We start from the raw sequence: 17,620 nt of genomic DNA, 5'->3' as shown, positions 1-17,620 counted from the left end.
TGAGAATCATAGGAAAATAGGAGAACCAGAGGGAAACAGTAAACCGAAAGGAAAATAACAGAACTTGAGAGAAACATGAGAAACAGAGGGAAATAGGAGAATTTAGGGAAGACAGGTCATAATAAACTTAGTTGATATGAGGGAAGGGGAGGAAATAACCTACTTTAGTATTTTCACCATGAGATTTGTGTACCATTAAACCATTTTATTGATATCAGGAAGGGTCTAAGGAGGTCAGAAGATTAATGGCCAGAGTCTTCACTATTTTAATCTCCACATAAGTGTCTGAAGTTGCATAAAATCACCAAATAGTACACAAATTGAATATGAAAACACATCACAGTACTCAAGGGGTTATGGAAATACTAATACAATCATAAAGAACTTCACTGCAATACTAATAATACAAACATGACAGGAACACAGGTGGAAGGTAAGCATTAATACAACCATGATGAGCACTTTAGTTTTTATTCATATCTTAATACTTTCATACACTTCATATTAAATCACTCTGGACTGCTCTCTGCCACCGCCACACAAGCAGCGTTGGGTTGGGTGGATCTGCTGCGGTGGCTAAGTCTGTTTTACAAGTTACGAGTGTTTGAGTCTCTGGGACAAGGGAGCGCGACAAGGGACAAGGCATTCTATTATGTACAGGGTGGTGTTTGGTTTGAGTCTTGCTGTCTCAGGCTGTGTCAAGGTTAGTAAAGGTCATTCAAGGTATGTCAAGAATGGTAGTGTATTGTTGGGGTGTTTGTTGTTTCTGTCACTGTCTCTTTCTCTCTCCCTCTCAGGTGGTCATGTGTGTGTGCTGTTATATAGTCTCTTAGTCAACTCCAGACATTAAGTTGATGTGTGGTGTGGTGATGTGGTTGTGTGCATATCATATAAGGACGTCCTCCCAGCCAGTGTCAATGTCAGTCAGTGAAAGGTGTGGTGTGGGTGTCATAGTGTCCCAGTGTCACAGTTGAAGGTTGGGGGTTGTATCGCCTCATCCCGTCGCCTCCCGAACATTTTAGTACTTGCGATTCCTCATGCAGAAGGATTAACAAATAAAAAAAAACAGGGCAGATAGATGACAAGTATGACAGGGCATGGGTAGACAGACACTGGCTTGTTTGACCATCATCATCATCATCATCATCATTATCAGTTTGTTTATACAGTCCCAACAAAAATGATGCCTAAAAGGTATGTATATTTATATATATATATTTATAGTTATGTACACAGGAGCTCACTTTAAAGGCCATTGAATTACCATCCACAGGAATGTCCCTCGCAATGACACAGTCGTCAGTTCACCGGCAGAACACGGATGACAGACCGGTGGGCGGGCGGTCACCAGTGGTCATCAGCAGTGTCGGGTCGTGTCATCGTGTCAACACCTCGCTCGGGTTGCACCGGCGGGCTTGCTCTCTCTCTCTCTCAGTGGTCTGTCACGGGTGTCACACTAAGCAGCGCTAATCAGTCGCCTCTCGCCGGCAGCATCACCGTCAAATATTCACTTCAAGTTCACCAAACTAACAGAACGTACCGAAAATAAAATACTCCGTAATATCACTACTGCTGCAATTTTCACGCACACACTCACACACACACACACACACACACACACACTCACACACAAGCCAAGAGCCAGCCACCCTTCCTGCCACCACAGCCACACACTAGTCAAGAAACATAAGTGGAGTACAGATGAACCCCAAGAACAGCAAGCAGATCAAGGGAAAGAATTCTGCACTGGCTAATCCTCGTGTTAATGAATGTACAGCTTCCTTCGCCCTTTCCTGAGCAATGTATTTGGTGACAGTGAATCCAAAACAGTGGTATTTGACATGAACCATTGAATAAAAATGCTGGAGTCATTTCAGTTTCATGTTTTGTATCTTTATTTGCGGCAAAACACAACATAAAACAGATATATATATAGCTAGTAAGTATGTTTCATCTCTCTTTCTCTCTCCCTCTCACTCTATCTCTCAATTGTCTGTCTGTTTCTATTTCATGTTAAAATAAGACAGAATGCATCTCGGAAATGGGACCAAACAGAGCCACTTGTGAAAACCACTTGCATTAAACTAGTGATGGAATATTTTTGCCTGTATCTCCTGACACTGGAGTCACGGTTGGAATGACACTCAGTTTTTGACATTGTGAACTTGTCAGATGAAAGTTAAAGGTTTTTGCTGCTGTTGCTGTTGTATGGATTATTCTCAATTCTACAGTGTAAGCATTTTTTTGCAGTTTCTCTTTGTAAAATCTATGTTTTTTCTCAGTTTCAAAATACAGTCAGCATTGTCACAAAGTCCTTGTTGTTGTTGTTGTTGTTTGTGTTTTTTTGTCATTTTCATAGTTTTGTGTTGTTTTTGTGGGTTTTCTAGACTAAGATACATTCAGAATTGTCATGATTGCTACACTTCTTGCTATGGTCAATGTTGTTGTTGTAGTTTTAGCGGCGAGCTGTGCCTAGACAAACATTTTGATTACACGGCCAACCTGAGACGCAAGTAACATTTTACACATCTCAAGAACCCTTACTTAGAAAGAGAAAATAAGGAATGGTGATGATGATTATGATGATGAGTGGTGGTTGTGGTGATGACTGTGATGAAGAGACTGGCAACAATTAAATCAGCACTAAAAATTTACATACCAAGTCCCATCTTATGTCAGAATGTCACAATGTCCAGCACGAATGTAGAAACAGAGTGGCATAAAGAAATACAGGCAACAACTCAATTACCAAGATAATTTGTTTATGTCTCCAATTTAAACAAGACACATCTTACGTCAGAAAAGTCACCATGTCCAGCAAAGATGTAGATAAATAGTGATACAAAAAAGCAACAGTGGAAGCAATTAAATCAGCAATGGAATCTATACATGTGTCCAATTTATACGAGTCCAATCTTACATCAGAAAAATCACAATGTCAAGCCAGGATGTAGATACCGTGTGATACAAAAAACAATGGTGGCAAGTTGAAGTAGCACTAGGATCTATAGAAGAGTCTGATTTATACAATGGTCCAATCCTATGTCCAAGAAATGTCTTAATGTCTGGCATGGATGTAGACAGCGAGATACAAAAAGCTAAAAAAACACAACACAGAAACCAGAGGAAATAATATTAGTTGTCCATGAAAAAAGAATGGTTTGGTCAGATGGCAGTCAGGAAACATTAGCCTCTTTCCTCCCTTCTCAAACAAATACCAGGGAAATTTGTACAGTCTCATAACTTTCACCTCCACTTCAAAATCTTCCCCTATTTTTCTAACCCATTCGTTCTCCAACTCACATTTTTGGTTGCCTTTCTCTCCTAAAATCACCAAAATATTTAATTCTTTTTCTTACCCATTCAATCTCCATCTCTCACATTTTGGTTCTTTTTCTCTCCGAAATTTACCAAAACGTTGATTTCCTACATGCTTTGATAAACATTCTCTTGTATTTCTCTGTCCTTCTTGTCCCCTCCCCTCCCCTCTCTCTCTCTCTCACACACACAACACTGGTTACCTTACACACTTGGAAAGGCAAAGAGGCAATGGTTAATGCATACTGCTCTCCTTATATGTTGCCATCAGACTCCGGGTGGTGGTGGGGCTGGTGGTGGTGGTGGTGAGGTGGTGGTGGTGATACAGTGGTGGTGGGGTGCAGGAAAATACACAGTGCGAGGACTTCACAATCTATAGTCAGTGTGTGAGTGTGTGTGTGTGTGAGGGAGAAGAATAAAAAATAAAAATAAAAAAATAAAAAAATAATAAACAAACAAATAAATAAAATAAAAATAAAATAAATAAATTTGAGAGAACACACACACAAAAAAAATATATGTATACATATATAGAATGAGAGACAGGGGAGGTGGTGGTGGTGGTGGTGGTGGTGGTGGTGGTGGATGATAAACATATGCACAACTGGTACAGTAATAATGGTGATCAGGAATGGAGAGACTATGGAACTGTGAACTGTGATGTGTGTGGCCGGAAGAGGAGAACTAGTGTGTGTGTGTGTGTGTGTGTGTGTGTGTGTGTGTGTGTGTGTGTGTGTGTGTGTGTGTGTGTGTGTGTGTGTGTGTGTGTGTGTGTGTGTGTGTGTGTGTGTGTGTGTGTGTGTGTGTGTGTGTGTGTGTGTGTGTGTGTGTGTGTGTGTGTGTGTGTTTGTGTGTGTGTGTGACAGAACAGAACAAGCCGCTGCCTCTCAGACCATGCCGCAGAACAGAACACCAACATAACAAATGAAAAGTGAGAGAACATAAACACAGAACATGCCAAGACACATAATGGAGTGCAATCAACAGTTTATCACCTCCTCCTCCTCCTCCACACCAATCCTACTGAATGTGTGTGTCTGTGTGTGTGTGTGTACGCGTGTGTGTGTCACGGCGAGCTGGATGAAATGGCGGCGCTGGTGGTGGTGGTGGTGGTGGTGGTGATGGTGGTGACGAGAAGGGTCGGAGTTGGTGGTGGTGGAAGAGCAGACAACAACAGCCTGACGTGGGGAGATGGGGTGAGGGGGGGGCGGGGTGCCTGAGGCGAGGACCAGCCCTGCACCTCCTTACCCGTCCTCCTTGGGGGGAGTGAACCAGCCTGCAAGGACACCAACAGCTTCAGTTTCTGCTTCATGTCACCATAGTTAAGGCAGAGACATATCAAACTGGCCAGAGGGGAAACACACACACACACACACACACACACACACACACACACACACACACACACACACACACACACAGAGAGAGAGAGAGAGAGAGAGAGAGAGAGAGAGAGAGAGAGAGAGAGAGAGAGAGAGAGAGAGAGAGAGAGAGAGAGAGAGAGAGAGAGAGAGAGAGAGAGAGAGAGAGAGAGAGAGAGAGAGAGAGAGAGAGACAGCAACATAGAGAAACAAAGAGACAGCTATAGACAGACAGAAAAGAGAAATATAGACTATAAGGGGTTGGTCAGAGAAGACACAGACAGAAACATAGACACAGACACATAATAGAGAGAGACAGACTGTAAGGGTGAGGCAATGAACCAGCCTGCAAGGAATACACCTCATTTTTTTGCCTCAGCCATTTGAGTTAATAATAGTAAAGGCAGAGACAGACTGAGCAAGTGAAAGAGACAGATAAATGGAAAAGAGAGAAATGACAAAGACACAAAAACAATACTGGAAAAAAAGAAGACATAATTATCATTATACACAAAAATATTATTCTTGCACGAACACATGAGATCACACACATATACATATCACTCTCATAAACACATCATATTATCAGACATACACCACATTATCATTCTCATAAACACACCACATCATTCTCCTAAACACACACACACACACACCTAACCAACACAAGAACACACTCACCATTCTTCTCATGAATCTGTACGAGTGACTTGAAGGACTGCTGTGCCCTGGCCAAGCTGTACTGTCCCTGCAACAAGACCTTCACCATTACACACAGCCCCACACACCACCCCATACAGTCCCAGAGGCAGCAGGGCAAGGGAGATTCAGGTCTGTGTTCACAAATGTCTTACCCTCATTATGACTTTCCAAACCAACAGGGACAGTTAATCAGGTTCTCAAGAGTGTTTCCCTTGTTGATAATATAAATAAACTAGTTAATTTGACACTAGAACAGCAAAAAGACCCTTGAAAACCTGTGAAACTTCAGCTACAACATCTGGAGAATAGTAGAGGTGCAGAGGTAATAGTTTCAGTACAGTCTTAAACCAGAGCCCAACACAGCACCTCAGACTAGTTAATCTGACACTAGAACTGCAAAAAATACCCTTGAAATCCTGTGGAACTTCAATGACAGTCTTTGGAAAGTAATAGAGGTGCAGTGGAAAGGGTGTCAGCACAGTCTTAACCCACAGCCCATCACAGCACCTCTGACACTGTTTGAGGTGATAGGGCATGTAACATGTATATCACAACAGACATGGGGGTGGATGGAGAAACCTGGAGGTGGTAACAATGCAGGAAAGGTGTTTAGAGAGTGCCAGCAGCTTGACACTTGGCAGGGGTAGCAGGGAGACGTGTGAATGACGACTGCCACACGTCAATGCAATGGTGTTTGGCTCAGCTACACTCCTGGCTTAACTTAATGGGTTAGCAGTGTGCCTATTGTACACTATGGCAAACTTGACAAGGAGACTAATGGAAAGAAGGAAAAATGACAGACAGACAACTATATTCCTTTAGTCAATATTTCACTTCACTTAATTAAGGGTTATCAGTGTGTCTATTGTATCTTACAGCAAACTTGACACATACAGAGAGATGGACAAAGGGACTGACGGAAAGAAAAATGATGGACAAACAGTAATAGTGTTCCTTTACTCAACATTTCATAAGGGATCATATCAAATCAGAGGAATTAGTACATTTCTCAAACCAATAATCACTGTGAAAATAAAGTATAAGAAAAATAAAGGTGAGGAACGAAGGATATGACCTAGATAAAATAAAGGCAAAAGAGGTGAAGCATAAGTGTAATAACTAGATAGGACAAAGATACAGGAGAGCAGTGAAGAAAGGTGCAAGTTAGCGGTGGTAATAATGTACAGCCAGAGAGAGCAACCCACCTGATTGCTGCTTCCACTAATCTTGCCGGACTTCTGGGCTGAAAATTGGATGCGAGCCTTGCCCTTCACCAGAGTAGCAGCGATCTGCATTATCACCGCCTCAATAGTGTAGGCCGAGCTCCATCCCTGCACACACAAACCAACATGTAAATTGCCAACACTACCACACTATCTCAGCTTAAAACCACCACACTGTTCCCCGTATTCAGAAATTACTTCCCTTCTCACTACGACAATTTTCCAAGGCCACAGAGACAACTAGCTGGGTTTTGAAGACAGTTCCTCCCTTTAATAAACTAGAAAACCTATCGATCTATCACCAGAACCATAAAAATACTCTTCAAATGCACAAGTATCTTCAACTGGGGCCTTTGGAAAGCAGTGATGGTGAAAGAGCAAATAATTTCTGAACATGGGTCTGTCTGTCTCCTTCAAACTATGATACTATGACACTGTAGTTATGGTTTACACTGTCATTGTATCTTTGGCTTACTATGACATGTTACTCTGGTTAAAAATGACACTGTATCTTTGCTTAAAACTACAACACTGTATCTCTGTTTAAACCTGACACTCTGACACTGTATCTTTGGTTTACACTGTGACACAATCCTTAAATTTCACAGACTAATAGCATTAAGGAGTTGAGGAAAAATTAAGGTGGATAATGATATTCCTCATACACATATACATACATACATACATTAAGGTTTTTGAGTGTAGAGAGGGGAAAATAAGTTATATATTTCACTTTGATATGTATAATGGGAAAAAAAAAAAAGTTTCTTCACTCCATTTCTGTTATTCATTCCTTCTGTACTCCCTCCATCATTCCAAGCACTCAACATAACTATCACTTCGTCTCTCATTCCACACTTCATCTGTCATTCTCCCTCCTTCAGCCCAGACACCACAATTTTTTCCTTACTCCCTCCCTCACTCCACATAACATCTCTACCACTCCCTCTCTCACTCCACACTCCATGTCATTCTTCCTCTCTCAGCCCACATACCACAATTTCATCCTTACTCCTTCTTTACTCCAGTACTCCACATAACAGTATCAATTCCCTCATCCAATATTCCTTCCTCCTTCCTTCACTCCACATTCCTTCAGTCATTCTCCACCCTCAATCTACATACCACTATATCTCTCTCACTCCCTCACTCCACATAACTCACTCTCTCTCCTCTCACTCCATCAATCACTCTTCCTGCCTCAGTTTGCACACCACAGTACATTCCTTATTCCCTCTCTTCACTCCACACTCCATATCATGCTCCCTCCTTCGGTCCAAACACCAAAATACCTTCCTTACTCCCTCTCTCACTCCCTCACTCCACACTCCATCAGTCACCAGACCTGTTTAGTGAGGAGCTCCATGCAAATAGCTCCGCCCACCAGCACGTAGCCTCCACTGATGACCGGCTGCACCACACGCACAAAGGGAGGCTCAAACGGGTACATCTCCTGCAGGAATAGGGAGACTCTTAGTATACAAGGACGTCAGACTCTTTAGAACAATATTAGTTAATGTGAGGCTCTTAAAACCACTATTAGTTAATGTGAGGCTCTTAAAACCACTATTATTTAATGTGAGGCTCTTAAAACCACTATTAGTTAATGTGAGGATCTTAAAAAAAACACTATTAGTTAAAGACACAATTAGTTAATGTGAACAACAGCAGCAAAACAACAACAAAAACAACTACTACTACTAAAAAAGAAGAACTACTACTACTGCTACTCAAAAAGAAGATGAAGATGAAGATTTGAAGTGGCTATTAGAGAAACCGAAGCCTTTGATCCACACATTAAAGGCTGGAAGGACAACAGCAACACACATAAACACTACTACTACTGTTGAAAGGTGGCTGAGGTACCTTAAAGTGGAAGTTAAAGAGGATATGGTCCATTCCCTCTCTCTCCTTCAGCTGGACCATGTCATTGTGGAGCGGAGAGTCTGAGTCCACAATGAGCAGTTTCACGTTCCACTCGTACAGACTGTCATTCACTAATTCCACGCTGTACACGCCTGCCAACCAGTGTGGAGCGTTAGTACTGGTGTGTGTGTGTGTGTGTGTGTGTGTGTGTGTGTGTGTGTGTGTGTGTGTGTGTGAATATGTTCCTTCACCCTTTATTATGTTAAAATGTCCCTCTAACTGACTCAACACACCCTTTTTTGAAGGTGTCAGAATGGTACACCCTATTGAAGCTTTGTGAGTGTTAAATGTCCCTATATACAATTAAACACCCCTTTTTGAAGCTGTCTGATCAGTAGATGTCCCTGTAAATCCCTTAACACACCCTTTTGAAGCTTTTTGAGTGTTAAATGTCCCTATATAGAACTGAACGCACCCTTTTTGAAGCTGTCTGAGCGGTAGATGTCCCTGAGCTCCTTCATGAGTCGGTCGGTGGCCTGCACAGAGCCTGAGATGGAGCCGCGAAGGTAGTCCTGCCGCTGGTTGGCCTTGAGGCGGTCTAGGGTGGCCATGTGGCTCGGGTGGATGTCCTCATCCTTCTGGGCTGCGTGGGAGGACGTGTTGTCTTCCATCTCCAGGTGAATGTCCTCCTCCATGTCCTCCTCCTCCTCCTCCATCTCTGAATCCTCGTACTCTTCATGCTGGCAACGGGAGAGGTGAAGTTTTTATTTACTTATTTATTTATTTTTATGTAGGAGGAGAAAACATGAACATAATGCAGAAAAAAAATGCCCACTTAGTTGCTTAACCCCTTCAGTACTGGGAAACATTATTATCTTAGATTTGTACACAATTAGACCATTTTATTGACATCAGGAAGGATCTATGGAGGTCAGAAGATTAATGGCCAAAGTCTCCACTATCTTAATCCCTCATATGAGTCTTTGAAGCTGTATAAAATCACCAAATAGTAAGAAGAATGAATATGAAAATGCATCTTGATACTGAGGTGGTTAAAAACAATCTGGGAGAAAAAAAAAAAAAAAAAAAAAAAAACGACAACTCAACACCAGAACACTCACATGGTCTGTTACTTCAAGCCAATATAAGCAAATGCATCACCATTTCACATCCTGAAACCCACAAAAATATTCCAAGATGATTTAAAAACAATCCAAAACCCCAAAGTAATGAAAGATACAACCAATACAACCCAGAATACTCCAAAATCCTTTAAAAAAACAATTCAAAACATTTTAAAAACAATCTGAAACCACAAAACAATATGCGACAACCAGTAGAAGCCACAATACTCCAAAACCCTTTATAAACAATCCAAAATGACAAAACAACAGACGTCACAAAACAATAGACACCAGAATACTCCAAAACACTTAAAAACAAAACAAAAACTTTAAAACAATAAAGATCCTTTAAAACAATCACAAAGCCTTTAAAACAATCAAAACCCTTTAAAACAATCAAAAACCCTTTAAAACAATCAAAATCCTTTAAAAACATATAAAAAAAAAAAAACTATATATGAACATTCCAAAACCACAAAACAAGACACCAAATACACACACAAAATAAATAAATAAATAAATAAAAAAAACAATCATAACCCTTAAAAACAACCAAAAACCCTTAAAAAACAATCAAAATCATTTAAACAATCAAAACCCATTAAAACACTCAAAACCCTTTAAAACAATCAGAAACCCTTAACAACAATCAAAACCCTTTAAAAACACTCCCAAAAATCCTTTACAACCAATCAGAAACCACAAAACATTAAAACCCTTTAAAAACACTCCCAAAAACCTTAAAAAAACAATAAAAACCCTTCAAAACACTCCCAAAACCTATTAATAAAAATCATAAACCACAAAAAAACAATCCAAATCCTTTAAAAACACTCCCAAAACTCTTTAAAAACAATCATAAACCACATAAACAATCAAAATCCTTCAAAAACACTCAGAAACCACAAAACAATCCAAACCCTTTAAAAACACTCCCAAAACCCTTAAAAACAATCAGAAACCACAAAATCAATAGACACCATGACCCATAGACACCAGAACACTCACATGGTCAGTTACATCGTGTCCGTTGATGACCTGCGGAACGGAAACAAGGTCCAGTCTGTCCTCCAGGTCGGGTGGCTCCTCCATGCTAAACGCTGTGGTCAGTTCCCTTAGCAGCAGCTTCACCTGTTGTAGTACCTGAGGGAGCCAATGCTGGGTCAGTGGTGGTGGTGGTGGTGGTGGTGAGGTTGGACAAAGGGGGTGAGGAAGAGGATGAGGAAGTGGTAAAAATGGAGGAGGAGGAGGAGAAGGAGGAGGAGGAAAAATGAGGGGAAAAAAAGTAAAAGAAAAAGAAAAAAAATAATGAAAACAAGAAGAAGAAAAGAAGAAAAAAAGAGAAGAAGAAGAGGAGGAGGAGGAGGAGGAGGAGGAGGAGGAGGAGGAGGAGGAGGAGGAGGAGGAGGAGGAGGAGGAGGAGGAGGAGAAGAAGAAGAAGAAGAAGAAGAAGAAGAAGAAGAAGAAGAAGAAGAAGAAGAAGAAGAAGAAGAAAAGGAAGATGAGTAACCAAAAGACACATTACTTATGATTGATCTCATCACAAAAAAAAAAAATAAATAAATAAATAAAAAATAAATAAATAAATAAAAACAAAAAAAACAAGAACACTAATAATTTTTCCTTTCTCCTCTTCAATAACAACAACAATAACCAGCACAATAATAACAACAACAATAACAGCAGCATTAACAACAATAATAATAAGAAGAACAATAATAAATTTTCCTCTTTCTCTTCTTCAATAACAAGAACAACAACAACAATAATAACAAGAACAATAATAACAACAACAACAACAAGAGCAGCATTACTCACATGATTATCTTTTCCGACAGTGTTGCTAAGTCTCTCGATGGCATTGGTAACATTGGTGTCCTCTGTCTCAGCAAACCAGACAGGAGGGGAATGAGGGTACGTCTCCTGCAAACACACAAACACACACACGTACACATTTAGTATTGCCAAACACATATATAGATAAATAGATGGATTAAATTAAATAAATACATGCAAACATTAATATCTTTGGTCTATCTTTCTCTCAACTCAATATTTTTACTATTTTCACCTGCAAACACACACACACACACACACACACACACACACATTCAGTATTACCAAACACATGACAAATAAATAAATAGATGGATTAGTACAAAAAAATACACACACTCTTTCTCTCTAACTCATTTTTCTGTTTATTACGTCACTTGCAAACACACACACACACACACACACACACACACACACACACACACACACACACACACACACATAATGACACATCCTGAGAGAAGAATATGACATGGATAAACAAACAGATAGATTAGTACAAAGAAATACTTTTACATTAATATCTCTGGTCTGTCTTTCTCTGTAACTCACTTTTGTTTTATCTCTCTTTTCTCTCTCTGTGTATCTTTGTTTCAGTTATATTTTATTTATCTGAGTGTGTGTATGTCTATCTGACTCTCTCTCTCTCTCTCTCTCTCGGTTTCAGTCAGCATATTTTTGTATCTCTCTCTCTCTGGCTCATAATCTCAAACTCTTCTGTGCTTCACCTCTGCTATTTGAAAAGGGTTTATTTAAATTTACACGAGTTTCTTAAGGTGTTTTTTATGGTTCTAGAGGCAGAGTGACAATATTTCTACATTACTAACTGGAAAAACACTCTTAAAAACTGTGCTAATCATCTCTGTAGTCTTGGAAAACAATTGTGATGAGAGAACAAATTATTTTCAATGGTGTTTTTATGATTTTAAAGACAGTGACAAGATTTTCATATTATTAACTGGAGAAACACTCTTGAAAACCTTGCTAATCATCTCTATGGCCTTGGAAAATGGTCACAGTGAAAGAACATAGCATTTTCAAGGGCGTTTTTATGGTTCTAGAGGTAGAATGACAATATTTCTACATTAACTGGAGAAAACTCTTGAAAACTCTGCTAATCATCTATGTAGCCTTGGAAAACAGTTTGTGGTGAGAGAACAGCATTTTGAAGGATGTTTTTATGGTCCTAGAAGCAGATTAACATATTATTAACTGGAGAAACACTCTTGAAAACCTTGCTTTGCTAATCATCTCTGTAGCCTTAGAAAACAGTCATACTGAGATAACAACATTTTCAAGGTAGTTTTTATGGTTCTAGAGGCAGACTGACAAAATTTCTACATTACTAACTGGAGAAACACTCTTGAACACTCTGATAATTATCACTGTAGCCTTGTAAAAAGTTTATTGTGAGAGAACAGAGCATTTTCAAGGATGTTTTTATGGTCCTAGATGCAGATTAACAAGATTTCCATATTATTAACTGGAAAAACACTCTTGAAAACCTTGCTAATCATCTATGTAGTCTTGGAAAACAGCTGTGGTCAGAGAGCAATGCATTTCTGGATAAGGACCTATACTCTTACAATTCTTCTGCTTCACACCTCCACCTCAAAAGGCTCTAGTTGAAGTTCCACATGTTTCCAAGGATGATTCTAAATTCCAGTGTGAAATTAACATGATTTCTACATTATTAGGGGAACTGTCTTGGGAATGCATATATTCATCACTGTGACCTTTGTAAATAGTGGTGGTTAGAAAAATAAGAATTCTTATTACATATACTTAAAGAAATTTGTCAAACACATATATACAAACTAATTTATTTATGTTTTCTGTTTATAAGGCACAGCAAGTCACACACACACACACACACACACACACACACACACACACACACACACACACACACACACACACACTCAAGAGGGTCCGGGTTCGAGACCCGGAGGTGGCGAGGCAAATGGGCAAGCCTCTTAATGTGTGGGGTGTGTTCACCTAGCAGTAAATATGTACGGGATGTAACTCGAGGGGTGTGGCCTCACTTTCCCAGTGTGTGGAGTGCGTTGTGGTCTCAGTCCTACCCGAAGATTGGTCTTTGAGCTCTGAACTCCCTCCATAATGGGGAAGACTGGCTGGGTAACCAACAGACGACCGTGGCGGTGGTGAATTATACACACACAAACACAAAGACACATACACACACACACACACACACATTATCCCTACAATAAACACTTCTTTTCCAAGCATACACAAGCCATCCTACCCTGTAATGAGTCAGTCTAAGCCTCCAGTCATGCATCCTGTTTATATTCATCTCTCTCTAGAGTTATTCTCATCCTTCCTTGAATAATACACCAAGAAGCGACTGGGAATAATATTAACAATGACTATGGCCCTTATTCTCCCTTTGATCTCTCACCATGCCTGTTTTCAAGGGCCACAGAGACAACTAGCAGGGTTTTCTAGTGTGTTTCTGGTAATAATGCTGAAATCTTGTCACTCAGCCTCTGGAACTCTAAAAAACACCTTAAAAAACGGTCTTCTTTCACCACAACTATTTTCAATGGACACAGAGATGATTAGCATGGTTTTCAAGAGAGTTCCCCTAGTTAATAATGTTGAAATTTTGTCATTCTACCTTTAGAACCATAAATGCACTCTTAAAAATGCTCTTCTCTCACCATGACTATTTTCAAAGGCCACATAGATGACTTGCATGATTTTCAAGTGTGTTTCTTCAGGTAATAATGTTGAAATCTTGTCACTCTGCCTCTATAACCATAAATACACTCTTAAAAAAACACTCTTCTCTCTCACCATGACTATTCTCAAGGGCCACAAAAATGACTAGTGGGATTTTAAGAGTATTTCTCCAGATAATAATGTAGAAATCTTGTCACTCTACCTCTAGAACCATAAATACACTCTTAAAAACCATTACTATTTTCAAGGACCACTAAGATGACTGGCAGGATTTTCAAGAGTGTTTCCCCAGGTAATAATGTTGAACTCTTGTCACTCTGCCTCTACAACCATAAAAAAACACCTTAAGAACTTGTGTCAATTTAAATAAAGACTTATGAAACAGCGAAGGCAAAGCACATAAGAGTCTGAGAATATGTGTGTGTGTGTGTGTGTGTGTGTGTGTGTGTGTGTGTGTGTGTGTGTGTGTGTGTGTGTGTAATGGATTAATAGATGAAAAGATAGAGAGAATGGGTGATGATCTATTTTTCTCATCCCTCCTTTAGTAATACACCTTCAAGGCAGTCTTCCCTCTTGCATAAATAAATAAATAAATAAATAAATAAATAAATAAATAAATAAATAAATAAACAAATGAAAAAAAAAAAAAGGCGACTATGGCTGAATACTACTTATACATGTGTGTCAATGTGTATAATGAATAAATGGATGAAAATGATGAGTAACTTAGAGGTTTCACAATACATCTTTTGAAATAGTGAATACATATGAATGTTAATGATACAAGTATATGCATGAAAGGCGAATAATCTTTGCTTCACCTATATATTGAATAAGTGGATGGAATGATAGGTAACTTACAGGAAACATAATACATTTTTTGAAACAGAGAATAAAAAATGGACATTCATCAAAGAAATGTATGAGTGAGAGGTGAATAATCTTTGTCTCAACCACATGATGGGTAAATAGATGGAAATGATGAGTACTTTAGACTTTTTAGAGGAAAAACAATGCATCTTTTCAAACGGTGAATAAAAATGCATGTTAATTAAATAAATGTATGAGTGATAGGTGAGTAAGCTTTGTTTCACCTGAATAATGAATAAATTAATGAAAATGATGAGTAAGCAGCGAAGAGAACAATGTAGAATGAGAAAGAGGCGATAATGATAATAACAATGATAATAGTGTTTAAAGGATGGCAATAATGGTGATAACATAAGCTACCATAATAATGAAGGTTTGTCACCAAGATAACCAAACCACACACACACACACACACACACACACACACACACACACACACACACACACACACACACACAGCTGTGTTCAGAAAGTTGGAAAAAAAAGAATATCAAATTATGGGAATCTTTAATAAATACATAAATAAATAAATAAATAAATACAAAAATAATAAAAAATAAACAAAACTTAATAATAATAATAATAATAATAAAACTAATTCACCGAGAGAGAGAGAGAGAGAGAGAGAGAGAGAGAGAGAGAGAGAGAGAGAGAGAGAGAGAGAGAGAGAGAGACTTTGTTCAGTGACATTAGTGATAAATATTTGTACTCTCTCACACACACACACACACACACACACACACACACACACACACACACACACACACAAAGAGGCAAGCCTCTTAATGTGTGGGGTGTGTTCACCTAGCATTAAATAGGAACGGGATGTAACTGGAGTGGTTGTGGCCTCGCTTTCCCGGTGTGGAGTGCTTTGTGGTCTCATTCCTACCCGAAGATCGGTCTATGAGCTCTGAGCTCGCTCCGTAATGGGAAAGACTGGCTGGGTGACCAGCAGACGACCGAGGTGAATCAAACATACACACACAGTAAACAAAACACGTGATGCAGTACTCGTATACGTTACATGTCAAAATAAATAAGGATTTTTTCAATACATTTCATCCTACGCATCATCTCATTACATTTCACTCACTCTGCAAACAACAATTATGACAGAGCAGGGTTTTGATGGCCAGGCGGGGTAATAAAAACAGGGCAAAACGGAGTGAAACAGGGTGGCAGGGCGGAGACAGGGTGAACACAATATGGAGGCCTCAAAAAACGCACCGTGTCATGTCAAACTAGCGTATCACTGACCTATATCTCGGAATTAGCACAGACTGGCAGGGTATGACAGGGGGGTTTGGCAGGGAAGGGTACGCAGGGGAGAAGTTTAAATAGTTTAGTTAATACGTAGATAAAATGAAATGGATATCATTTGCGCATTTCACCATTTATAAGCTCCATTAGGCCTAGGCACGTAGGGAAAACAAGCTATACCACAGAGGGACAAGATAATGAGAGGAAAATAATGAAAAAAATCAACTAAAAGAAAAAAAAATAAAAAAAAGTTAGACGTAATTGTAAGTTTCTCGTATTTTGAGCCTATTTACACGCTTAACATAGGCCTACAGTGAAGATGGGACTAGAAATATATGAAAGGGACGTAGGGAAGACAGGGAGAGGCAGTGGTAGGGGAGAGGAAGGGATGGGAGAGAGGGAGAGGGGGAGGGAGGGGTGGGGGTGTCCTTGTCTATAAACAAAAGCAATGGGTTGTTCTCTTTTTCCTTCTTCACGCCCACGGCCGCGCCACGCCCAGCCTCCCACGCCCACAGCAGCTCGCCACACGCCCATACTCACCGTGATGTTGGCGTGGATGTCATATTTCTTGCCCGTCTTGGAAATAAATCGACAGGTGAGCTCGTCTACACTGGCAGACACAACTTGGAAGAGCTGGTCCGTCTTGGGAAATGCGCTCTCCAATACCCTTATTTCCTGCTTTAAGGTGTTCAGGCACGCCATTCCTCGTGTCCCTGTGTGCCCCGCTGCGTCATGCACTGTCCCACACCAGCAGCGTCTCCCCAAGTGGCGTAGGAAAGGAGAAACTGTGGAAAATGACAGCTGCTCCTGCCACTCTTCTCCTCTCCCTCAGTAAAATGGCGCCGGCGGTCAGTGTTGCCAAGGCCGCCCACAGTCTACCTCTGCCGCCCCGCTCCTCTCCATCCTGTCGCCTTTATTATATGTCAAACTTATTCCTTACTTCATCATATCCATCTCTTATTTCTTAATTTTTTTTTCTCCTCTTTTCAATTTTAGTTATCATCTCAATTTACTATTTTGTTTCCTCCTCCTCCTCCTCCTCCTCCTCCTCCTAGTTCTTTCTATATCTAATTTATTATGCACTAAATCTATATTGTACTTTATATTGTTTTTCTGTCATTACGTTGCATGTGTTTTTGTTCAGTAAGTTTTGTTTTGTTATAAATATTTCCAATCCTTTTTTTTTTTTTTTTCTTTTCTTAATTCCTTCATCTTGTATTTGGCTTTATTTATCTGTTATTTTATATACATTGTTATTTGTTATATTCTATGGGTTCTCTCTCTCTCTCTCTCTCTCTCTCTCTCTCTCTCTCTCTCTCTCTCTCTCTCTCTCTCTCTTAACATTAAAACC

The 17,620-nt window shown here is 39.8% G+C and overlaps 1 protein-coding gene across 1 annotated transcript; it reads right to left on the bottom strand.

Annotated features, from left to right (window-relative positions):
* Positions 1-454: 454 nt before the first annotated feature.
* On the bottom strand, positions 455-17,128 carry LOC123510706 (ubiquitin-conjugating enzyme E2 Q2-like). The gene is made up of 9 exons (XM_045266041.1): positions 16,810-17,128; positions 11,413-11,517; positions 10,603-10,737; positions 8,946-9,210; positions 8,471-8,622; positions 7,950-8,057; positions 6,587-6,712; positions 5,361-5,427; positions 455-4,594 (listed from the first exon to the last, which is right to left on the bottom strand). Exons 1-9 carry the CDS (start codon positions 16,969-16,971, stop codon positions 4,563-4,565), a joined length of 1,152 nt encoding a protein of 383 aa, XP_045121976.1. The 5' UTR covers positions 16,972-17,128; the 3' UTR covers positions 455-4,562.
* Between the last annotated feature and the right edge of the window lie 492 nt (positions 17,129-17,620).

The sequence above is a fragment of the Portunus trituberculatus genome, chromosome 4, assembly GCF_017591435.1.
Source record: "Portunus trituberculatus isolate SZX2019 chromosome 4, ASM1759143v1, whole genome shotgun sequence".
NCBI lineage: Eukaryota > Metazoa > Arthropoda > Malacostraca > Decapoda > Portunidae > Portunus > Portunus trituberculatus.
This window is presented reverse-complemented; position numbering and strand designations above follow the sequence as displayed.